Source organism: Dendrobates tinctorius, unplaced genomic scaffold (genome assembly GCF_039654945.1).
Source record: "Dendrobates tinctorius isolate UK_male_01 unplaced genomic scaffold, ASM3965494v1 ptg000029l, whole genome shotgun sequence".
In the NCBI taxonomy this organism is placed as follows: Eukaryota; Metazoa; Chordata; class Amphibia; order Anura; family Dendrobatidae; genus Dendrobates; species Dendrobates tinctorius.
The window spans coordinates 55,402,572-55,428,666 of record NW_027361697.1 but is presented as its reverse complement, the minus strand read 5'-3'; the positions used below and the strand labels follow the sequence as shown (position 1 = coordinate 55,428,666).

Genomic DNA, 26,095 nt, shown 5'->3' with positions numbered 1-26,095 from the left:
TTCCTCCACTGACTAGTTACTGACATATATTGTAATATGGCTCTTCTTACATCTAATGTATGGAACTTTTGCTTCCCAGGGTTTCTAGGAATGTTACAGAAAGATGGCAAGGAGATCTCCTGAGTCCTATGAAACTTTTGGACTACCTTGGGGAGATAGGCCGGGTCTGGTCTTAGAACCACTCGGTCCTCCAAGATCTGTGTATATGGAGGACATATAGACAGAGCTTGAATGTCGCTGACTCTTCGGGCTGATGTTAAGGAAGACAGTTTTAAGTGTAAGTAGCTTTGGTGACAGTTCTATTAGTGGTTCAAAGGGGTCTTTGGTTAAGGCCTCTAAGACTAGGTTGAGGTCCCAGGGTGGTATCTTTTGGATAATGACCGGCCTTGACCTGCCACAGGACTTTATGAATCTGGACACCCACCTATTGGCTGCTAAGTTGCAGTTATATAGGGCCCCCAAAGCTGAGACTTGAACTTTGAGTGTGTTAGTGGCTAACCCCAGTTGTAGCCCCGACTGTAAGAACTCTAGAATAGATCCCAGTGGCGCTACATCCCCCAAGGGTTCCCCCAGGAAGTCTAGGAACTTTTTCCACGTTCTACCGTAGATTTGGGATGTTATAGGTTTCCTACTTTTCAACAGGGTGGAGACTAACCCTGGAGAGAATCCCTGGCGACTCAGTAGCGCCCTCTCAAATTCCAGGCTGCTAGATGGAAGCCCTTCACCTGAGAGTGGACCACTGGTCCCTGGGAGAGCAGGTCTGGAATCTCTGGTAGTATCCATGGATCTGTCACTGACATAAGCCTCAGAAGGGAGAACCAAGGCCTTCTCGGCCAAATCGGAGCTATAAGAATTATTCTCGCTCGATCCTCCCCGATTTTCCTGACCACTACTGGGATCATTGTTATCGGGGGAAATGCATAGGCCAGGATGAACTTCCAGGGTATTTGTAGGGCATCTACTGCGAAGGGGTTTTCCCTTGGGTTTAGTGAGCAGAACTTCCTGACCTTCCGGTTGTGTGCGGTAGCGAACAGGTCTATTTCTGGTTTGCCCCAGGCCTGAACTATTTGTTGGAAGACTTGGGGGTTTAGGGACCATTCCCCTTGTCTTAGGTGCCTGCGACTCAGGAAATCTGCATGGATATTTTCTGCCCCCTTTATGTGCAGTGCTGTGATGGATAACAGATGTTGTTCTGCTAGCTGGAAGAGTAGATCCGATATTTGCATGAGGCCCCGAGATCTTGTTCCCCCCTGGTGATTGATGTAGGCTACTACTGCTTGATTGTCCGTCATGACCCAGTTGTGGCGGCCCCGAAGTAAGGGAAGGAAATGTTTCACGGCTTTTTCCACTGCCCATAGTTCTTTTACATTTGAACCGTAATCCCTTTCTAGCGAGGACCAGGTCCCCTGTATTGAGTGGGATCTCAGGTGTGCTCCCCATCCTGTGGCACTCGCGTCTGTTGTAATGATGTCCTCGACTGGTTTTTGCCACGGGACACCGGCTGTTAGATTCTTTTCTACAGTCCACCAGAGCAGGGAATCTCTTACAGCCACTGAGAGACATAGTTTGCCTTCTAAATGCCCTTTTAATTGTTTCTGTGCTGACAGAACTTCCCACTGTAGTTGCCTTAAGTGGTACTGCGCCCATGCTACTGCGGGTATGCATGATGTCAACGAGCCTAAAAGGGACATTGCGTTCCTCAGTGTCATATTTGGCCTTTGTATTGCTGTGCGAGCTAGGCCCCTTATCTTGGTCACTTTGCTCTCTTGTAGGAGGCAGTGTTGTTACTCGGAGTCCAATATCAACCCTAGGAAGGATTGCTCTTTTACTGGGGTTAGCCTTGACTTGGGGATGTTTACTATCCATCCTAGTTCTACTAGAATTGCTATCACTTCCTTCACTTGATGTGTGCAGTGGGACTCCGACCTCCCTATTACCAGAAAGTCGTCTAGGTATGGGACAATCACTATGTCCCTGGAACGCAGAAAAGACATTACTTCGGCCATCACTTTGGTGAATACTCTGGGGGCTGTAGACAGGCCAAATGGAAGGGATCCGTACTGGTAGTGTTTCACCTGCCCCTGGACATAGAGCGCTACTCTCAAATATTTTTGATACTCCCGATGAATTGGGATGTGATAGTAGGCATCTTTTAAGTCTATCAATGCCATGAGGCAATGCTGGGACAGGATCTTTGTGGCCGTGTTGATTGACTCCATTTTGAAGGAGCAATTGTCTACCCACTGATTGAGTCTCCTCAGGTTGACAATGGTTCTCCAAGAGCCATCTGGTTTTTGTATTAAGAAGAGGGGGGAGTAGAACCCCCTTCCTTCTTCTTGCACTGGGACTTCCTGTAGGACTTGTTTTTTCACTAGTCCCAAGACTTCCGTCTCCAGGGCCAGCTGTTGCTCTTGGGCTTTCCTTCTGGGTGTCATTATGAAGGTATGCCTGGGCGGACGGATGAATTTTATTTTTAAGCCGTCCTTGATTATATTTAGGACCCATGTACTGGGGGAGATATTTGCCCAGGCGGAAAGGAAGAGAGAAAGCCTTCCCCCTACTTCCGGCCCAATGTCATTGGGGATATTTTTTTGGAGGAAGTGGAGGGCCCTTTAAACATATAGCCCGATCCTCTTCTTTCTTTAAAGTCCCAGCTTTTTCTATCTCCCGGGGGACGACCCCTGTTAAATCTCCTCCTCCGAAAGGGCTGCTTTTTAGGTTCTCCCGGAAATCGGGGAAAGCTTTTCTTCCTATCCCCCGCATGTTCCAAAATCTCTTCTAGTTTTTTCCCAAAGAGGAATTGGCCATCGCATGGAATGGAACATAACATATGCTTTGATGGTAAATCTCCGGGACACCCTTTAAGCCACAGGGCTCGTCTTGCCGCGTTTGACAGGCTTGCTGCCCTAGCTGTCAATCTTGCGGAGTCTGCAGAGGAATCTGCTAGGAAAGCCGCTGCTCCGTGCACCAGTGTCAAATTAGCCAGAATTTCGTCCCTAGGAACTCTATCCTTGATCTGGTCCTCTATTTGTTGCAGCCAGACCATGAGGGCACAAGCGGTACAGGTACCAGCTATCGCTGGTTTCAATCCACCTGCTGAAGCTTCCCAGATGTGCTTCAGGAAACCGTCTGCTTTTTTGTCAAGCAGGTCTTTCAACACACCAGAGTCCTCTAATGGTAGGGATACCTTTTTTTGAGGATCTGGCTACGGCCCCATCAATTTTTGGGACTTTTTCCCAGGCTTCTGAATCCTTCTGCTCAAAAGGGTACCTCCTCTTTGATGCGGAAGGTAAGCCCCCTTACCTCCCCGGTTTTTTCAATTCCCTGTCAATTAGTGCTTTTATTTTATCATTTACAGGGAAGGTACGTTTTCGTTTTTCCTCCAGTCCTCCAAACATTACATCCTCTAATGATTTGGGAGCATTTTCCTCTTTAAGGCCCATTGTAGCCCTAATTGCTCTGACCAGTTTTTCCACATCCTCTGTTGGGAAACATGGACGGCCGCCTATATCGCTGTCCGAGGAGGATTCTGAGGACTGAGTAGAGGAAGAGGAGGTGGAGGGGGACAAGGATCTATCCCGCCCCTTCTGCCTTGGCGAGGCCTCTGAATCGGAGCTTCTTCTACGATTTCTTTTATCTTTCTTTTTAAGGGCTGCCTTTAGGGAACCTTTCACCTCCTGTTGAATTAACTGTTTAAGGCTAGTCACCAAATCAGGGGTCTCCTCATGTATAGTTTTATTTATACAGTCAGCGCAGAGGTCTTTCTGCCACTGATCTGCCAGCGGGTGTTTACATAGGGCGCATTCTCTATTTTTGGTTTTGCTGCTGGCCTTCCTCGACCCCTAGTGATCAAACAGAGAAAATGGAACCCCGTTACCATAAGGGTGACATTCACGTAGATCACTCACCACCCCTGTCAATCAGGGGTACCGATCTCGGAGGCTCCTCAGATGCACTCGTGACGTTTCTCCAGGACGTCTCAGAGTCATGCCGATTGCGTTTATGACTGCTGCTCCCACCACTCGAGCGACTGCTCCTGGTATGTTGGCGGCTCGGCCTGGCATCTGGCGAGAGGTCTTGCTGCTGACGCTGCTCGTCTTGCCCCACTTCCATCATGAAGCCTTGGGCATGAGTGCGTCTTCTGTGGTCATCCCCCTTTTGTAATGGGGATCCACTGCACTCTCCGCCTCCTCTGGTTACCCCACAGTCCCCCCCCCCCGCCATGCCGCCGGGATCTCCTTTCGCCGGCCGGCGTTATTTGCTATGGGCGCTGCCATCTTGGATTGCCGGCGCCGCCTCCCTCCCATCGTGCCCTGCGTGTGACGTCAGGGGAGAACGACCCGGAAGTGACCATTCCCTGATGCTCCTGGATGCGGCAGAGGGGTAGAGGGCGGCGCGGCAGCCACGGCAGAGCCCCAGGACCCCAGGCCGTGCTGCTCCTGCGCCCGCTCGGACGCTGAGCCCCCGGGGGACCCGCGGACGGCGCTTCCCTCCCCCGACGCACGGCGTCCAGGACCCTGCCTGTTCTTCCACGCCGGCACGAGAGAGGGGCAGGTACGTCTTCAGTACACGGGTCCCTGTCAGGACAGGAAACCCAACTGAAGCGAGGGAGAGGTACCGCCCTTTTATCTTCAGTAGGATTCCTGTCCTGACTGGGCGGATCCCCTCTCTCATGTGTGCCGTCATGGGAGACGGGAAAACTTTTCTCGTTGAGGTAATAACCGAACGGAGGAATTCCATCCCAAAAAGACAGACCTTAATAAACTTGTTAGAAATTTGAGGTCCCGGATCGGTGCTTTGTCCCTGCATGGGGAACACCCTGATTGCGAGGAAGTAGTGGGCCTGCCTGGATTGGTTCCCACTTCTCACCGAATAACCGACCACTCTGGTAAGGGAGAGGTGTTGGAGACTGTTTTGGACGCAGAGTCCGATTTCCATTTTCTGAGCCATAATGCCCTTCTGAATGTAATGGTGTTCGCTGCTGACAGCGCCGCATAAGTAGACGCATCCAAAGAGGCGTGGATCCATAGTCACGTACCCGGAGAAACTGCCGGGTGGTGGAATACGCAGTTGTATCCAGCAGGTCAGGATAAACCGTCTCTTGTCGTCACTGCTGTCTTGGGACGGTGCAGAATTAAGGTGATGAACCCTTGATCCATCATCCCCATAACATGGAGGTGGAGAGGGACGCCAAAAAAGGGGGTGGGTGCTTTTGTACATCCACGGAGTTCAAGCCCCCAGGGGGACAGGGCTAGTTGTCCGGCAATGGTCTGGCTGAAGAGGATACATAGAGGCGACACTATGTGCTCGTCTGTTGATGGTGTGGGGAGATCGGTGCTGTTTAAGGGACCCGTCTCACTTAAAAATCAACCCAGGCATGGCATCACACATTGCAGGAGAGGATACGTGGAGGCGACACTCTGCGTGCTCGCCTGTTGTTGATTTGGGGAGATCGAAACCTTGAAAGGATCTGTTGCCCCTGTTATCCGATGAAAGATGAAAAAAGATTTTTGATCTGAAAATCAGACCCGGCATGGCATCCCACATTGCAGGGGAGGATTCATGGAGGCGACACTCCATGTGCACGTCTGTTGCCTGAAAAGAATACCGCGCTTCAGGAGGTTTCTGCCGAGTGAATCGCTTATCCGGCCGCTCCCATCCGGGTGAATGCAAATGTACTATGAGGGAGTTTAGCAGTTTTGAAGGACACTGCGTGATCCGGAGCAGGGCCGGAGTTCTTGTAAACCTACAGAGATTGGTTGACGGCCTCAAGAAAGTGAATCCGCCGGTTTCTGGAAAACTGTCAGAACCAGAGCCAGTAAACCTCCGAATCATACTCAGAATCATGTTCGCTACAGACCTCTGGTGAGAGAGAGCGAGCAGCGGAGCTCGGATGCCAAGACACATGATAGCTCAGTAGGAGTACTACGGATCCCTTTTCTAGACGCTTGCACGATTGTAGAAGGCTAGCAGGGGCCGCAAGGAGACGACTCCCTTGTAGGAGAGGATCCATCTACCTCAGTCAGCTGGAAGCTGGCCGATCTAAAGAGGGGAATCCCTCTGCCTTTGGCCAGAGAGGCCATGAATTGTGACATTGACGAAGCCCACTTGAGGGGACTAAGTACACCAGACTTGGTGACAGTGGAGGGCTCCTGAGCGTATTAGGGGTCACAAGCCGTGTTTAGGATCACAGGTGACACAGAGCGGCATAGTTTGTACACTGCAGGGAATGCTAGAGGTATACACCAGCGCAGCTGTAAGGCAGCGTAGCCCTGCAAAGTTGTACAGCAGAGTACTTTGACTAAAAAGGGGAAGCATGTGAGTAATTTGTATGTGCAGCACTTACCCAGATGCTGTGCCCCTGAGGACAGTCGTTTTCCTCCTTGGGGAAAGAAATGCTGTACGCTATAGTATGACGGCTTGTGGGACTTAAGTACCACTGGAGCCGCTTGCCCATCACCTGAGTCCAAGATAGTCGGCGTGAATCAACAAAGACACTCTCGCAGTGGGCGAGAAGTGACTGGCGGATTAAGAAGACTGTAATTGGGGACTCTAGACTGGTCATGCGCCTTTAAGACCAGTGAGTACTCTAACCACAGTAGGCAGAACAGTATTTTAAGTGACTGCAGTTTGTAAAGGCTTACTGGTGCTGCAATAGTTTACATGGCGGCACCCCTGCAGTTACACGGAGATTTCTGCGTAAAGAAAACCAGCTAAAGACATGCCGTCACTGGGGCAAAAGTGTACAGTTTTTTTTTTTTATTCTTCTTTTGCCCTTACTTCATTTCTCTGCCGGAGGTACTGCGGGGGGGGGGGGGGGGGCAGCGCCTCCTTACCCGGATCTTGAGTCCGTTGGATTTTGGATTAGCGCTGTCCTCAGCGCTGAATGCCGTCGGATAATATGCCGCAGCCGCTTCCGGATGCCAGCTCGTGAGGCAGTCGTGGGGGAGAGCGAGAAGGCCAACGAGAATCTCAGAGCCGCTTCTTGTAGACCGAAGCCGCGGGCTAAATTTTTCAGTGCCGGCCAACGCAAGAAGGGGTCGGATGTCGTGCCCCCCCGGCTGCAGTATGAGCCTCCTTATGCCAGCGCCGCCCCAGACCTCCTGAAAAGAGCCCTCCAGACCTGGCACATACCCGGAGAAACTGCCGGGTGGCAGGTAAACCAGGTATGTTGCAGGTCCTCCTGCTGCTGCTGGTCTTGGATGGTGCAGAGGTAAAGGGGTAACCCTCAATCCACCATCCCTTTAATAGGGAGGTGGAGAGGGACCAACTGCCTCCTTGTACCATCCGCTTTAACATACGGACACTAAGTAAGAACTGGTTTTCTGGGAGCCAGCATGCGGGTGTATACTGCAGAGGAGCAGCTAACTTTCTTTGTATTACTTATTGTCAGCAGCATAACACCCATGGTCTGTGTCCCCCAATGAGGCGAAGGAGAAAAAGGGGACAGTGATACTGCCGCTGACTGGGCGCACGTGACATAACCTCATGTGAGCCCTGGAAAGTGAGTGCTGACACCGCTGGAATGACGCCGGCACGGGAGGAGAATATAGATGTTTTTATTTTAACAGGGGAAAACACTCAGAGAAGTGAAGAGAGGTTGTCCTAGTAGTGGACAACTCTTAAAAAAATAAATAAAAAACACACACACACCAGGGAAATGCATATAAAAGAGTCATTACAAGAAGGCACAAATGAAAAACGCCAAAATGAAAAAAAACACACAAATTCAATAACGAATTGGGCTTTAAGAGTCAACTTACTGTATAAAATGCAGTAATCTCTATTAGAGAATGTGCAAACTAAGTATTTGGGGCAAAAAAAAAAAACCCCGAGTAAAATATGTGCTTTTTTTTTTTTAAACACGCTTTTTTTTGTTGCAGAATTTCCCCATTCATTAGTATGGGTGAAACCTGCAGCAAAAAACACTGACAGAATTGCCATGCTGCAGAATTCACTCTGCACAGCATAAGCAATGTGTACAAGACTTCAGGACTCTGTCACTTTGCTGCAATCAGGTTTTGTGACAAATCTGTATCATGGGCACAGACCCCAAGTTAATAATTTCTGATGAAAAACTAGTACATAAGCTGGCTCCAATCATCACAAAACAGCCCGGCTCACATCCTGTTATTCCCCTCGACAATGTAATAAAAACCAGCTGGTGAAACAATGGAAAACCACAGCAGTCTCTGTCCACAGCTTTTAGGAATAATATATTTCGATACAGTGCCTCCCGGATGAGCATGAAATCTATAATGGCAACAGGAACGACTGCAAAAGTGTTTCCATGCCGGAGCTGCAAGCGCATTAGCCAGGAAGAAGCCAACTTAATAATTCACAATCATCTCCTCAGATTGGCTGCGATTACCATTCCCGGAATGGCGGCAGATCTGCTGGAGGCGGCTCGGGTGCAGCGAGCACAGTGCAGGACTTAGGCTTCTAGCAATTTACTCCATGAAACTCTTGTATTCATCAGCCAAATACAAAGTAGATTATCAGGTTTCTCCAAAACGTCACCTGTCCGACTCTTACCAGGTCTGTTATCTGCACAGATCACTGGAGGAGAATAGAAAAACAACCCTGTGCACCATGAATATTTATTCCAGGCGTGACCCATCCAGCCCTATGAGGATACATCATTTCCCTCTACGTGCTGACAGTGGACTGGTTGTGGTCAATGAAACACAGAAAAACACAGTACAACAAACGTATAAAAATACTCTGCTCTGATATGGGGGCATACCTTGACGTTTGGTAGAGTGGCTTAGTATACATTTTTTGCAAATAAACGTTTCAACCAAATACCGTTTTGTTATCTTTTTACTAGCACGTGCTGTTTACTGTTACCTTTTTTTTTTTTTTTTTTCAACAGTATTTTTATACGTTTGTTGTACTGTGTTTTCCTGTGTTTCAGTCTTTTGGTGGTGTGATCCCTGTCATACAGACTTGTTCACTGTGTGCATGGCCCATGTGTTTATTTTCAATTGGTTTCTTGTTTCTGCAAGATTAGGGAGGTCTCACCCCTCCCTTGTGGGCGGTGCACATATAAGCCGTCTTCCACAGCGTGTCCACCCCGGACATTACCTTTCTGCATCCTGCTCATATAGGTACCATACACATGGTCAGGTTTTTAAATACGTACATCGGTTACGGACTGCTCTGATATGGGTATACCTTGATGTTTGGTAGAGCGGCTAAGTATACATTTTTTACAAAAAAACGTTTCAACCAAATACCCTGTTTTGTTATCTTTTTACTAGCACTTGCTGTTTACTGTTACTTTTTTTTTACAACAGAGTATTTTTATATGTTTGTTGTACTGTGTTGTTCACTGTGTGCATGGACCATGTGTTTAATTTCAGTTGGTAATGGTCAATGACCTGATGGCGCTGGAGAACCGTGGATCAGAGAGGATGTGTCATTAGCATCAGAGATCTGCAGTATTAGAAGGCTGAATCTAATATCAAGTGGAAAAAACGTTCTTATAGTCACTCTTACGTATATGTTTAAAGTAAGTACACAGTAGAGTAGATCAAAAGGATTAGCAAGATCCTGGTCAGTCGTCCATGTTGCTACCGTGTGGTAGCCAACTTCCTTAGCCGGCATTGGGAAGTGTGGGCCTAGCAGTCGAACTTGAGAAGAGTATACTCCTTTCATGTATGTAGTTTATCATGTGAAATCTGGAGATTCCTTATTCCAAAGACTCCTAAATAAGGAGACTTGCACTGAAGAAATAAAACACTTAAAAAGACAATATCAGATTAGAGGAGCTGCTCTTAATCTGTACAATCTCTGACTACACGCCCTACTAAGCCACATGGATCCACTGATCAGGACCCCGACTCTATAAGCAGAGACGTGTCAGAAACTGGACTTTTTTATCCTCCAAATGATCATACCAGGGAATGAAGGTCTCTGAATGTAATAAGCACAAATCCTTTTCGTTTTCACTACAGGTATAAAATTATCAGTGAAGGCCATTTCACAACCTGTATCCACTTGTCTGACGTCATATTAAATAGATTTTTCTGCAGCCATATAATGACGACTACCTGAAGTGGAAGTCAAGTAAACATATTTACTGTGTTTCGTCGTGTTCTTAATTACCGTAATAGTGCAGTATAATTAGCTGCTATTCTATATACTGCATAAGATCCCGCAGGCAGATCATTTTACAAGTGTATGTGGGCTACATTAAAGAGGTTGTCCACAACTCAGACATCACCTTCTCAATCCCCATGTTCCCTCTAGAAAAATAACAGTTGAACTCACCTCCGATGCCAGCGCAAATCCAATGGCGTTGGCACTGGCTCTCCCAGGGCTTCCTTGACATTATGTTGTCACACAATCCCTGGGGTCAATCAGTGGTCCCTTCACTCTCCTTTGGACGTAAATGTCATCTGGAAGAAGTCAGAGCTGCAGCTGGTCCCTCAACTCCTCTGGATATCAATTATGCCCATAGCAAAGGAGAGTGAGGCGGCCGCTGCCATTGTGTGACAATATCTTGAGAGCTCTAGAAGAACTAGTGCCGACACCACTGGAACAATGCCAGCACAGAAGGGGAGTATAAAGTGTATTTATTTTACGGGGGGGGGGGGGGGGGGTGGTGAGTAGTGGACAACCCATTCAATTCTGCAAGCAGTGCTGTGATTGTGAATACATTTTCATATGCTTAATATTAGCACAACTTGCTCATTTGCTGAACCAGGATTTACTACTCAACGCAAAGGGAAATCACAGACAAAGACAATTGTTAGACAGCCGGGAAATTATCTATGACTATCCATTGTGACTTATCTACTGATAGATGTGGGACTCAATAACGTAATGAACAGGGGTCCTGTGAACCAAACGGTGTGACGAGCTCATGCCATCGCATCCAGGCAGAGAGTAAATAGAGAAGAGGCCGCACATGTCTATGGTACTCACTATATTCGCTATGAAAGTTATGGACATAGCCGTGCAACTGAACTCATGTGTTTTAGTAACTCCTATATAAAAATTATGAAGATAGGCTTCTATGTTTTTGCATGCACTTTTTCATGCATTTTTTTTTTTTTAAATCCATAGAGCTAAAAAAAGAATTTGTGATGTAATTTCCTTGTTTAACCTCTTCTTTTTCATTCTCTATTGAAGATCATAATATCATTACATACCAATTCTGGCACTTAGCCTCGATCTTCCCACTTGCCCTGTAGGAGTCGCAAGTGGAGTTCACATTTGTGGAGTTGATGTCACCTTTGTGTTGTCAGGTGACATCAAGCCCACAGGTTAGTAATGGAGAGACGTTACCATACTGAATGCCTAATCCCCGACACCCTCGTCTTCTGCAAATAATAAAAAAAAAATAAAAAAATAAAACATATAATACTATCCTGTCCGACGTAGTCCACTTATTACTGAGTGTCCACCGGCGATCTCACGTGTAACACACCGCTCTATCCAGCCTCCGGTGATAGACAGGAGGTAATCGCTCCTGCAGTGCATCGCTACTGTTCGAGTTCACCGAAATTCATCAGCTCCGGTGCTCTCACTTAGGGCACCGCTGCGCGAGAACCGGAGCTGATCAGCTGCTGAACTCCGGTGAACTAACACGGCAGCACAGTGATACAGCATGAGATCTGTCATGGGACACTCGGTATTAAATGGACTATGGCGGAAAGGCGAGTATATGTTGGTTTACCATTTTTGATTGTTTGCAGGAAATCCGGGCTTCGGGGATTAGGTGATCTGTGAGTATGTATTTTGTATGTGAATATGTATGTAATTAATTTTTTTTTTTTTTTTTTTTTACAATTGAACTCATGTGCCGGATGATGAGACTATTCTCCCATCATCGGCTCATGCTGTCTATTATATGTGACAAAAGACGTAGCCGGATGGGAGTAGTAGTCCCATCAGACGACGCCTAAGTACAATCACTATGGGCTGTTCGTTGCATGGGTACAGACAGAGACACACATTCTCCGCCCACACACACTTCCTCCTTCTGACATAATTTCCTTTGACAATTTGCAGCGTTTTTGGCAGCAAATCTGCAGCAAATAAGCAGTAAATACGCAGCAAAAACGCAAACCTTTTTACACCCGCGTTTTTGCTGCAGATTTGACTGACTCAATTGAAATCAATGGGGCAGCACGGTGGCTCAGTGGTTAGCCAGATGTTGTCCTGTTAGCCAGATGTTGTCCTGGGTTCGAATCCCACCAAGGACAACATCTGCAAGGAGTTTGTATGTTCTCCCCGTGTTTGCGTGGGTTTCCTCCCACACTCCAAAGACATACTGATAGGGAATTTAGACTGTGAGCCCCATTGGGGACAGTGATGAAAATGTGTGCAAACTGTAAAGCGCTGCGGAATATGTTAGCGCTATATAAAAATAAAGATTATTATTATTAAATCAATGAGTCAAAAACGCTGCAGAAACGCAAAAAGAATTGACATGCTGCTGAAAATAAAACACTGCAATTACAGACGGAAATTTACTGATTATGTGCACAACATTTCAGGATTGTCATTGAATTACCTTGCATAAGCATTCCATTGCATTTTTGAACCATTTATGTGTGTAAAAAACACATCGTGTGCTCATAACCTAACAGTAATTTTGACCAGGGGTGTCCAAACTTTCACATGTCACTGTACCTGGCCACCTCTTCTGTCATTCTCGGACTGAACCTTTAAGTCAGAGGATTCCAATTCTAATATGCATAATGGTCTCAGAGGTGGGCCACATCTGTGCCGTACTGTGTATAGGTCTTCGAAATATCCCTCCAATATTCATCACAGACAATACAACTATAGGACAGATTGTCCTAAACTTAAAATATAATACAAATAAGAATGACATTGACCACTGGAAATGTTCTATATAAATCAGCAATTTGGGTTCTTCCCAAGAGAGCTAATAGAATCTGACAAGAGATGCTAAAGTGGGGCTCTGATGAAAACCGACATAACCCAATAATGTAATAAGAAGCAGGACTGCTTCTGTGCTGAGCTGTAATGCAATAATTCATAAGGTCAGCAAATGCAATGCAATAGAAATCATCTCCGTACAGCGATGGAAAAATGACTGAGGGCAAACAGGAAAAAAGATCATTGCCATCAGCAAACTGTCAGCTGTATGGGCTCCGTGTCTTGTGGAACTGCCTAGTCCTCCATCTATACAACTGTCACAGCACAGGCACATCAGGCTAAAACACCACTACTAACCTTCAGGATTGAGTTATCTTGTCTGGTGTTTTTGGTGTCATATCCTTCTAAGAGACATCTCCGAACTGTGTTGCCAGATCCAGCAAACTCTGCAAGGTTCAAGTCTGCAAAGCCGAGCTAAGAAAACAGAAATATCAGCACTGCGTTAACCAGAAAAGTAACATTCTACAAAAATGGGACACCATTTTGGACACCAAAATTTTGGCAAAATTCTACACAAACTGACCCAATGCAAAAAAAAAAAAAAATAGGTCCAAGGCTACCAACCGATCAGAGGCAACCCTTTGAACATTTCGGGCCACCTTAGGTGCACTGCCACTCCATTCTGAGTCTATCGGACAGATGGATAAATCTGAGTACAGTGCTCAAACATCTCTGCCAGTCCCATAGACAGATAGTGGGTACGGAAAGTATTCAGACCCCTTTAAATTTTTCACTGTTTCATTGCAGCCATCTTGACTAATAAAAAAACAAACAAAAAAACAAAACACAGAAATATAGAAATGTTTGCAAATATATTAAAAAGAAAACCTGAAATATCACATGGTCATAAGTATTCAGACCCTTTGCTCAGTATTGAGTAGAAGCACCCTTTTGAGCTGGTACAGCCATGAGTCTTCTTGATGCCACAAGTTTTTCACACCTGGATTTGGGGATCCTTTGCCATTCTTCCTTGCAAATCCTCTCCAGGTTGGATGGTGAACGTTGGTGGACAGCCACTTTCAAGTTTCTCCAGAGATGCTCAATTGGGTTTAGGTCAGGGCTCTGGCTGGACCAGTCAAGAATGGTCACAGTTGTTCTGAAGCCACTCCTTTGTTATTTTAGCTGTGTGCTTAGGGTCATTGTCTTGTTGTAAGGTGAACCTTCGGCCAAGTCTGAAGTCCAGAGCATTCTGGAAGAGGTTTTCATCCAGGATATCTCTGTACTTGGCGACATTCATGTTTCCATCAATTGCAACCAGTCGTCCTGTCTCTGCAGCTGAAAAACACCCCCATAGCATGGTGCTGCCACCACCATGTTTCACTGTTGGGATTGTATTGGGCAGGTGATGAGCAGTGCCTGGTTTTCTCCACACATACCGCTTAGAATTATCACCAAAAAGTTCTATCTTCGTCTCATCAGACCAGAGAATCTTATTTCTCATAGCAAACTCTATGCAGGCTTTCATAAGTCTGGCATTGAGGAGAGGCTTCCGTCGGGACACTCTGCCATAAAGGTGTAGGGAAGGTGACCTGACGGACGGACGGACTAGTCAGAGTGAAGAAGGAAAGGTTTGCACAGTGTAGGTAGGTGTCAGTTATTACAGTGGGGAAACAGCTAGGAAAGTGTAGTGGACGTGCAGTACCTTGGGTTGACCATTAGATGGCAGGGAGGAGTGTGAGCAAAGGACTTGACATCAGCTTAGGGCTTTAGAAAACGTTTGTCATGGGGGGGCGGGGTTACAGTGACAGGGGATCGGGAGAGCTATAAATACTGAGGGAGGGTTCCAGAAAGTTCCAGTCCCCAGGGGGAGCTCCAGTGACAGGAGGACTGCGACAGTCTGTGCGCTGTGAGGAGAATCTAAACCAGGGGGACTGAGGAGGGAGAACGTCAGGGGGGTGGTCCTGACAGGAAGAACCGCAGAAGGGACGAGGCACTGGGTGTGAGACACCGTATTTGACACGACGACTGATCAGTGGAAGCGCTGTTGGTTTACGGGCCTAAGGCGGCCACAGTGACGGACCTGTCAGGAGCGTCGACGAGTGAGGAGGGGACGGTGTGTGCATACACCTCCCCAGTGTAACGTACGGTGTGTGAGAAGCGGCCCTGGAAACGGAGGGCCGTGAGTTGAAGGAAGTACAGTGTGCTTTTGAGGCCGTCAGGCGGACGGTGAGCGTGAATAAACTTGGACCTGTTGCACCCAGAACCTGCCTCATCTTGTCTCTGTTACATCTCTGCGCGGCATAAAGAGGGACCACCCCCCAGCTCGGCCCACCCACCTCTACAAAGGTCCGACTGGTGGAGGGCTGCAGTGATAGTTGACTTTGTGATACTTTCTCCCATCTTCCTACTGCATCTGTGGAGCATAGCCACAGTGATCTTGGGGTTATTCTTTACCTCGCTCACCAAGGCTCTTCTCCCACGATTGCTCAGTTTGGCTGGACAGCCAGGTCTAGGAAGACTTCTGGTGGTCCCAAACGTCTTCCATTTAAGGATTATGGAGGCCATTGTGCTCTTAGGAACCTTGAGTACTGCAGAAATTCTTTTGTAACCTTGGCCAGATGAGGGCTTTGCCACAATTCTGTCTCTGAGCTCCTTGGCTAGTTCCTTTGACCTCATGATTCTCATTTTGTCTGACATGCACTGTGAGGTCTTATATAGACAGGTGTGTGCCTTTCCGAATCAAGTCCTATCAGTTTAATTAAACACAGCTGGACTCCAATGAAGGAGTAGAACCATCTCAAGGAGGATCACAAGGAAATGGACAGCATGTGACTTATTTACGAGTGTATGAGCAAAGGGTCTAAATACTTATGACCATGTGATCTTTCAATTTTTGTTTTAATACATTTAATAATCTACATTTATGTTTTTTTTCAGTCAAGATGGGGTGCAAAGTGTACAATAATGAGAAAAAAAAAATTGAACTTTTTTGAATTTACCAAATGGCTGCAATCAAACAAAGTGAAAAATTTATAGGAGTCTGAATACTCTCCGTACCCACTGTAGAACTGAGCAGCAAATATGCATGCTGGACACAACTAAAAGGGGCCTCCGGACTATCATTGTGATCTGTGGTGGTCCCAATGGTGAGACACCTAGCGATCAGCAATCTATTGCCTATCCTGGAAATCGGTATTGTGTTGCCTTTGTAGGATGACCCCTTTAAAGGGAATCTGTCACCCCTTTTTTGAGATATCATATAATGATATAATTCAATTGTGTGTCACATAAGGATTCTCTTAGTACTTTTGCTTCCCCCTGATCCCGCACCTTTCATGCATAAATACCTTTTTTATATCGGTTCAGATGTATGTAAACTGCCGCTGTCCGGTCCGCTGGGCGGGGCTTATTCACCTGCTCCCCCCTCCCTCTCTTGCTATACACATTTCTTCTTGTGTAGAGCAAGACAGGGGGGAGGGGGAGCAGGTGAATAAGCCCCGCCCAGCGGACCGGACAGCGGCAGTTTACATACATCTGAACCGATATAAAAAAGGTATTTATGCATAAAAGGTGCGGGGTCAGGGGGAAGCAAAAGTACTAAGAGAATCCTTATGTGACACACAATTGAATGATATCATTATATGATATCTCAAAAAAGGGGGGACAGATTCCCATTAAATGTAAATTTAAACAAAAAAAAATACAAGAGGGTTTTTGAATAGTAGTAAGCATTTTACCTTTGCATAGGCTTTCCCGCCTTTAAGCTCCTGAAACAAGTAGGAGAGAAGCACACCGGTGAATTATGCATGTAACTGGAAGCATTAAGACATTACACACAACGCTAGGGCTTTGTTCACACATGCACCAGGATGTTAGGACATCCATCACTATCAACAGAAAACACTGTGCTACGCAGAGCTATTCTTGCTGTCATAACCATGGACACTACGGAAACCTATTGGACGCTAGTGAAAGTTAATTAAGTCCATGGGCCATCATTGTATGACGGATGGAGTCTTAAACAGGTATCCGCAAGTTTAGCTGTTACTCTCTATTCTAAGGCTAAGGGCTATCTTCTTGATCGTTGGGGCTCCACTGATCCTTAGCATTGGCGCATTGAAGAATCCCGAGTGAGTGGAGAGGTGGTTGATCATGCGCAAATCCGATCCATTCACTCTTATTGGGACCACCGGAGATAACTGAATGCGGCACTCACCTGGTCTTTAGCCCACCTTTAAAAATTAATGGAGAGGGGGTGTGTACGACTAATCACGGCTCTATTCACACCTGGTTCTTGGGAAAAGCGGGGGTCCCAGCTGTCAGAACCCTAGTGATCAGCAAGTTTCTCTCCCTAGAAACATCCTGTGTCATCATGTCGGTGGGGGCAGTCTTACCTTGCGCACAGACACTCTGCAGATACACGCGTCCAGGATACCAGAGGCCGCGCTTGCACTCATCTTACACATGAATGAGAAACATTTCCTCCAGTGGACGCTGTTCGCTTGAACAACTTCTCTGCAAAAAAAAAATAAACACAATATTGAAATACAAAAAGGAAATTGTTAAGTACCGAGCAGAATGGAAAGTGCTGTTTAAGGGGAAGTGGATTTATCTAGGTTCTCTCAGAAAACCCTTCAATCTGGCAATGAGTGGACTTTGACATTAATGAATGGGGCGCACTCTTTTTTGGAGCCTTGAAATGGACAATTCCCAGAAATCACTTCCTGAAGAGTAAACTCCAGGTAGTTATGTTCTTCCGTATAATATCATCCTTCCTACACCTTTACTAGGTGATGTATTCTAGTCAGGGCGTACGGAATAGAGCACGCACATGACAACGTGACGAGGGATATTCGCCAACATGGGCGTCAGGAGCGGCTTCCATCCCTAATCACGCTGCATGGCTAGCACTGACTTACAGGGCAGCCGCCTCCTTTTTTGTGGCATACTTTTTCCCATGGATCATTGCCAAAAAGACTCCATACACAGCTGGTGCCCCAAAGTGATACCTAGAATAAGGATTGCTATGCCTCAGCCCTTCAGCATTACATCCGGCGGCAGATGTGGTTGCGGCCATTTTGGTCACTCATGGCAACAAAACAGAACTGCTCATCGCCCAGCCGATGTAGGACATGGCTTCTGAGAATCTGACTCATCGCTTCCTCAGGAGTCACACCAGAGCAGATTCCTTCCTTTTTGCAGAGAAACTCTATTGTCCATGTCAGCCTTGTGGGCCTGAGACAGTCATAGTCCGAGGTCGTGAGCCGCAGACACAATACTGCCCGGCAACCACAGGCTCATCATGGCGGCTCATCTTCATTTCCTTCCTTAAATATCTGACAGGGATTATTTTAATGTGTTCCATATTTTTCATTAGAAGGCCGGTTATACAAGTCTATTTTATATATGTTTTGTGTGCATGTGAAAAACAGACCGATTTTGTGTTTTGGATCCGTTTTTCATCAGTGTTGGGCCTGGTTTTAGCATCAGTAATTCATCAGTTTTTCTTGTATGAAAAAATAAAAATAAAATGAGGTTTTTCAAATGTCACCTATCAGTCACGGATTTCATGGAAGGGTATGCATGACTAGGATCAAAAACAGACATGTCCATTTTATTTTGCTGACACGCAATCCAAAAAGGGGCCCATCTCTGAGGCTTCTGCCCCAACTTTAGGTAAAAAAAACAAAATCTAGACATTAAGAGCTTATTCGCTGTCTCTCTCTTCCGATTTAGGTCTATATAAGCAACAGCCACAAATGGATAAAATGGATTGCATGCTGACCCCGTCATAAGCCCATTCTAAAGCCGGGGTCACACTTGTGAGTGCAATGCGAGAGTCTCGCGCATCAATACCCGGCACTGCTGCCGGCACTCGGGACCGGAGCATTCAGCTGCATAGAAATATGTGTAGCCGCACACTCCGGTCCTGAGAGCCAGTGCCGGGTATTGATGCGCGAGACTCTCGCATTGCACTCGCAAGTGTAACCCAAGCCTAAGGGAGAGTCAGAAGGCCTTATAACTCCGACAAGGATCTCGACGCAATGCTTGGACTGGCCGGCGGCTCTCCCAGCCAAAGCATGACAGCTGCACAGAAATACATGCTGACATGCTCAGGTCAGGAGAGCCGCCGGCCAGGCCGAGCATTGTGTCGAGGTCCTTGTCCGAGTTATATGACTCGCATCTCCTAAGTTTTTTGTGACATCGTACAGGCAAAGTGAGGAGCGTTCTGCACCTGCACAGATGCAGCCATCACCAGACACAATGGAGGAGGCAGTCACATCTGAAATTATGCTGTCTTGTCTGTATATAAAACTGACGGCAAACGAATAGAACATGGCCCGATGGAAGTCAATGTGATAATTCATGTAAACATCGTCCGAGAGAACAAAACCCCTCAAAACGCAGCATGCACTGGATCTGTATTCCGGATCAGTTTCACCCATTATAAGTCAATTAGTTAAAAAAAAAAAAAAACCATGGATGACATACGAGTCAGCATGCCATAGGCATTTTTCACAGACACACACAAAAAAAAAAACCCGTATGCCAAACGGAGGGACTAAATGGATATACAGATATAGATATATATCTATAATAGTGGGTGGACATACCAGATGTAGGTATTCAGGATACCCTGCTGTATCCTGCCAACCCCGACGCGCGTTTCGGCACTTTCCTTCCTCAGGGGGCGTTCCTCTGCCATAGCATATGCGGTTTTTTGTTCCTGTGTCTTTTTAGTCTACCCCATTGTTGTAGTGTCTTTGTCATGATGATTTTGTATCAATAAAATTTTGCAGTATTTATATGGACAGTTTCACTGCGTTTTTTCAGGAACTAAGCAGATGTATCAAGAGGGTTCAGGCAGCGTCAGAATGTGCCCACCATGCCCAGGTCCATGTTGGTAGGGGATCTCAGAGATTATATTACAAGAAGAGATCTGTTAATGACTGCAGGCCAGTGAGATCGCTGTGTGTTTATATGAACAAACAGCAGCAGTGTAAAGCATGGGGAAGGAAAGAAATGCAAACTAAGTCACTGACGGTACAGGATGTGGATATTAGACTACCGAAAACTTCTGTGAGACAATAAGTTACACATCAAGGAGCAGGGCTACAAGGGAAGCATCACTAATTATATATGAGAGGGTATCAGGGCTTTGTTAATGGGATCCCCGAGTAAGAAACATAAATTGGTGCATGTGTACCTGCTCCGATACTCGATGAGCGTGCTGGGTGTCATTGACCTATCCAGAGGATTGATTTCATAGCAGTGGACAACCCCGCAGTCATAATACCGAGGAAATGGGCACAATAAACCGCAATCCTATGCTGAATCATCTCTTCTTCAAACTGCTCTCTTGATAAATGTAGATCAGCAATGTACAGGAATCTGGGCACTGCCGATATGTTGTAAGGGGAGCTGGCTAATATATCCAAAACCAGGGCTCATGTTTCCCTGATGCCTCCTCTACAGTCACTACATGTGGCCTGACCGTTACTAAATAGTAGCAATAAATGGGGCTTCGTTAAGTCCAAATAATATGGGTGCACAAAATTTCCCCTTCAATGTCCACTAGAGCACGTGAAGAGGAACACCATACTGTATTATAATTATCACCAAAAGCCTGTCTGAGATGCTACCTAATGGGTGGATGCCCACAGCAGAAGCATTGGGCTGGGTCCACACAGGAGTATTTCACAGTCCACATACGGCAATGACCCGACTGACTCGGGGTCTCCCGACCAGAACCTTTAGTCTCAGACACAAATAATGCTGCAAGTTTGAGTTGGCAGACCTGCTATCAGTACACACATTGCTGGCCATAAGTGGTCTATGAAATGCACTCGTCTGAACCCGGCCTTACTGACCACCGTCACTGTAATGGGCACAGATATTTGAAAACGTGGCCTTGCCCAAAATTCATACTGACAAGATGCCTTGCCTACTAGAAATAATGACCAGCTACATAAGGCCGGCTCCTAGCGTGGTCTACCTCGCCCGGGAACCAAGGAACACAGTCTTGAGTCACACCCTTGAGATGAACACAAGGCTTTCACTGGCCAACAACTATTCTGGGATGATTTAGCAAATCCTGCTTTGAGCAAGGTGTTGGACCAGATGGCCCAGGAGGTCCCTTCCAACTCTATGATTCTATTCAGGGAAAACTGAGCGATAATGGCCCCCATTAGACTATAAGATCCCCCAGCAATCTACATAATGTCCCAGGACTCTTGGCCACGCTCACTGTTCCCATAGCTCTGCCCCTTCTCCCCACTGATGGTTTTCATAGTTCCTCACCTGGTGGACTCCACACTGAAGCTGCCGCCATCCAACAAGCGGATCTTACAGAACAGTATGCCATTCACAAAGGGAACCGATGACAGCTCATCCAACTCGAAGTCTACCCGGAACTTAAATTTCTTCTTTTTCATCATCATGAAAGCCATAAACTGGACTCAGAGGGCCACAGGATGACGGTGCCACTCCAGACACAATATGTGGCGTCTGTATGCCACGCTGGATACAATATGTAGTGTTTGTGAGCGACACCAGACACAATTATTTCCAATACTTCTCCTTGTGATGGGTGGTCAGTCGCTGTGATTCGCCTTCCCTTTCTGGGATGGTCATGTGGAGATCTGAGCAATGGGGAAAAGTTTTCAGGAAAAAAAAAGTTCTAGAAATGCCAGTTATTTCCCAGGAATTGTAGGTGTGAGGGCTCAGAGCTGCTCCTGTCCCGCAGACATCCTTTATCCACCAGTCCTGCTGGAGGATCCAGAAGAGGACTTCATTATGATGGTCTCCAGGTACTGCCAGATCCATTTACAGCCATAATCTGCCCTGTGTGCGAGGATCCAGCCCTGGAATATAAAGATGAGCCTCAGTGAATGCCCAGTGTCTGATCATTTGGGGACCAGGTGCACCCCAAGACCCGGGCTGGGACAGGAGACTGCAACATTGTCAGGATCACCCCTGACCCACACATGCACGCCCCAATGTCATCTAATGGGTGCATGAGCGATGTATACACGCACAGCCTGCATAATTATATATACACAGAGGAATACACATATATATTGTATACAGTGCACATATACACATACAGCCTGGACCGCACTCACCCAGCTGTGTATACCAGCACTGCAGAGCAGCCTGCGATCCGTGCAGCCCGGGTCCCCGCAGGTAGCATCAATGCTCCGCTCTCACCTGGATTGCACAGTCTGCTCCTGTCCTTGTGTCCCTCCCGGATCGCCCTGATCTGTCTTCTCTCGGCTTCCGTATCTGTCTGTGTGTCATGTATAGGCGTTGTCTCACTAGTGACCTCCGCAGGCTACAAGTAAGGTTGCAGGCTCTAAATCTATATTATTTTTTTGTGACATCTAGCGACGTTCTCGGGTAATGCAGAGAACCGATCTTTGAACGGAGCGGAAACACGGCACGCAGTGTGCGTAGGGCGACATCTACTGGACACAAGTAGTTACGTAAGGAAATTGGATCTCGTTCAGTATTCGGTCAGTATTTACCTCAGTATCACCAGGAGTGGGTGATAAATACAGAAGTGGTGACGTGTCTTTATTATACTTTCCTCTAATTGTTCCTCTCCTGGTTTTGCCTTACAAATACTGAGGTAAAATACTGAGCAAATACTGAATGTGTAAACGTGATTTTAGTTCACTTCATAGAGTTGTTCAGAAGAAACAGCCATCAGTATATTATGGCCCATGGAGCAGAAAGTACTGTGTTGGGTTCACACTCAGCGGTTTCTCTTCATAACTGTGTTGGAGACCTTACTGCAGATCTGGCCCGAAATACTGAACAAAATAGCGCAGCGTGCCAGTAAGAGGCAAATGGAGACCATACGGCCCCCCGGTAAAATAATGGGGTCTGCGGCATCCAAGATGTCGGGGATTCAGCACGTCCAATACTTTTACTAAGGCGGAAAAAAACAGCGAAAGTAAGAAACAAATCTGAACCAATGCTACAAATACTACATGAAAAATGTGAAAAATATTAGTGGTATTTTCCAAAAACCTTTGTGTGTGAACCACGCTGAGAGGAAAAATGTGCAATATTACCTAGAGGACGTCTTTAGCCACGGCATACACCAGAAGTGACACATTCTGGTGGAAATTAACGAGTTTAGTGCAAATCTTGATTTTTCTGGTGCATTATGTTCACTTTTTGCAGCATTTTTGTTGCACTTTTCACCCAAAGAAGCCGTGTATATATGGTGCATTCACTGAGTTTCGTAAAGCAATTTTTTTGCTGGCTGAAAAATCCATATTCAAAGACTGCTTCAAAAAGACACGTGTTTTTGGTGCGGTTTTCTTGCGGTTTTGATGCAATTTGTGACCTTTTTTCCCCAGTGTGTTTTTAATGCTTTATTAATTATAATATGGTGTGTATCTGTACATCAGGGGCGGACATTGGGGCCCAGGAGATAAAGGGGGACATTTCTACCTTCAAAGGTGCAATATTGCATTTTTAGGAGCTCGTGGGCTGGAAAGGTCCCATATATTGTCCTTGCACAGGCTTTGTCTAGCAGTGCTGTACATGGATGCATACAGGCGGGGTATGTATCCATTGCAAAAATCATACACAAACCCACCAAAAACAAGATGTTGGTGCGTAAAACACACCTCGGGAGTGGAACGTGTGGCTGCATGTCTTTCTGTGCAGCCGCATGCTCCGCTCCCGAGTGCCGGCACTTGGCTGCATGTCTTTCTGTGCAGCCGCATGCTCCGCTCCCGAGTGCCGGCACTTGGCTGCATGTCTTTCTATGCGGCCGCACGCTCCGCTCCCGAGTGCCGGCGGCAGTGCCGGGTATTAAGATGCCAGACTCGTCCGAGTTCCTCGCATGTGTGACCCCGGCCATATAGACTGACTTTCTTGAAAAACCTGGACAACCCCTTTAAGCTCCCATGATGAGTTTTTAGTGCTCTATATTTTCGCTGTGCGTCTTACAGTTCCAGGACAGTGGATGTGATTTATAGAAATTAGTGATAAGCGAATGTGCTCAGGTGTTATCAGAGAACGCTCGGGTGCTGACCAAGTATCTTCAGCCTGCTCGAATACTGCATGTCTCGCAGTTGTTAGACAGCCACAACACATGCAGGCGCGGGGACTAGAACACAGTATTCGAGCACGTCGAAGTCATTCTGTTAGCACCCGAGCATGCTCAGATAACATCTTATACAAGCACATTCACTCAGCACTAATAGAAATCTCATGCCCGCTGGATTTCTTTTTACTCAGCGTATACTGACCTGTGGTGTGTGTTTCACATCGACAACGTGTCTCTTAGGTTACGTTCCCATGATCAGCCTTCTGGTGCGTTTTTGATGTTCCAGAATTTCTGCACCTATTATTTAAATTAGGTTTCTTGCGTTTTTTCATTGTGTTTTTGTGTGCAGTTTTTTTAACTTGTGTTTACCACACATTTTTATGTAAATAAAGCTGCTTGTTTTTTATACTTACTGTTTTTTTTGCTTTCACAAAGCTTTATTGCTATGGTTAGGCACGGATTAGATGCGTTTTTGAAACATTTATGTTGTGGAAATGCTCTAAAAACGCATGTGTGGTTTTTTACCTGTGGATTTTCCGCACCTAATGCAAGTGACGTCTATAGGGAAACTCTGCACAGAAAACTCAAGAGAAATTGACATGTTGTGGATGTGAAACACGCACCGCAGCTCAGTTTATGCTGAGTAAAATAAAAGCACAGGGGGCATGAGGTCTCTAGAAATCCCATCCACTTTGCTAGCACTGTAAGACACTGTGTTTTTGACACAGCAAAAACATGAGGTTTCAAAAACGCACCAAAAACTCATTGTGTGAACATGGCCTAACTGATATGCTGAGTTTCATGTGCAGATTTACACCAAATGCAGAGAATCCGCGGGTAAAAAACACATCTGTTTTTACTGCATTTCTGCAGTGAAAATGCACTAAACACTCATGTAATCTGCAAATGACTGTATCGATAAAGTTTTGTCAAAGCTAAATACCAGGAAGTATCAAAAACAGAGCAGCTTTATTTATAACATGACACACCAACAAGAAACACAAACTGCAGTGTGAAAAAGCGCAATAAAAAAGTAACAATTTATGGAGGTGAAGAAAATCTGCAACATCAAAAATGCACCAAATACTCATCATGGTAACGTAGCCCAAACTGTGTAAAGAAATCAGTGTGAACACGGCCTTAGGTTACAGTGACACGACAGTATTTTCAGTCCCAGCGCTTTCCCCACACGCACAGCACCAATGTTATTTATTGGGGCTATCCAGACGGCATTCGGACCGTGGGAAACAATAAGGCTGAGTGCAGACAGACTTTTTTGCCCTGCGAATTTTTCCGCGCAGAATTGAAGAAATCCGCAGGTCAAATGACCTGTTTGTGCGGTTTTCCACTGTGGTTTTCCCCCTGCAGATTTGGTGACAGGGGAGGTGGAAAACCGCACAAAAGAAGTAACATGCTGCGGATTTTGTACTGCAGGAAAACCGTGTGGAAAAATCCGCAGCGTCTGCACAGCGTTTTTTTTTTCATTGATTTAAATGCTACTGTACATCACAATGCGGATATGCAACGTTTCTGCGCGTTAAAATCCGCTGCGGATCCGCTGAATATCTGCATCGTGTGCACATGGCCTAAATCGCAGCGTGCACCATTCTCCTCCGTACTGAATGACACTTGCCCATTTGCGTCTTTGGGTGCAATAAAAACCAGATCCCATAGGGACCAACTGTGGAGCCTCTGATTCTTACAGGTACGCCTGGACTTTGCCGTTATTCCCATAGGAAATGGTTTTTCGTCTTGTAAACGTCTTCACTGCTGGTTTATTGACTTTCCTCACTTATATTGTGCCATTAGTTCCACGGCGCTTTACAGACATCATCTACTGATGTATGAAGACAGATGGCACATGGATGGCAATACGGAGGGGCTTGCATTAGTAACCACTGCTGTAAGTAATTGCTCACATCCTATTGATGCTTCTTTATGTGGCCTATTACCAGTCAGAAAATTGCAGAATTGTTCCGTGTGGTCTAGATGCATCTGTAACACAAGGACCCCCCAGTTCCTACTTGGCATACTTTGCTCAGCATAGAGTTCTGGTTAGGGAGGGGTTAATGAGGAAACTCTGCACAGTCTATGCGCTAACATCAATGGCTGGAGAGGTTTGTGTGTAGAGAAGGCAGCCAGGGAGGAGACCTACAAAGTGATCCCCCA

At 46.3% G+C, this 26,095-nt stretch overlaps 1 protein-coding gene across 2 annotated transcripts in view; it reads right to left on the bottom strand.

Annotated features, from left to right (window-relative positions):
• The window catches only part of EEIG2 (EEIG family member 2), a 42,033-nt gene extending 19,809 nt beyond the window's left edge, over positions 1-22,224 (bottom strand). Inside the window, exons 1-5 of one of the 2 annotated variants that reach the window (XM_073571717.1) lie at positions 22,069-22,224; positions 21,160-21,722; positions 17,253-17,373; positions 16,596-16,625; positions 13,216-13,332 (exon numbers count right to left, since the gene is read on the bottom strand). In XM_073571717.1, the coding sequence (XP_073427818.1) occupies positions 13,216-13,332; positions 16,596-16,625; positions 17,253-17,373; positions 21,160-21,308 (417 nt within the window). In that variant the 5' untranslated portion in view covers positions 21,309-21,722; positions 22,069-22,224. Of the gene's footprint in view, positions 1-13,215; positions 13,333-16,595; positions 16,626-17,252; positions 17,374-21,159; positions 21,723-21,983 lie in introns of both variants that reach the window. The other variant, XM_073571718.1, reaches the window with a different exon arrangement.
• Between the last annotated feature and the right edge of the window lie 3,871 nt (positions 22,225-26,095).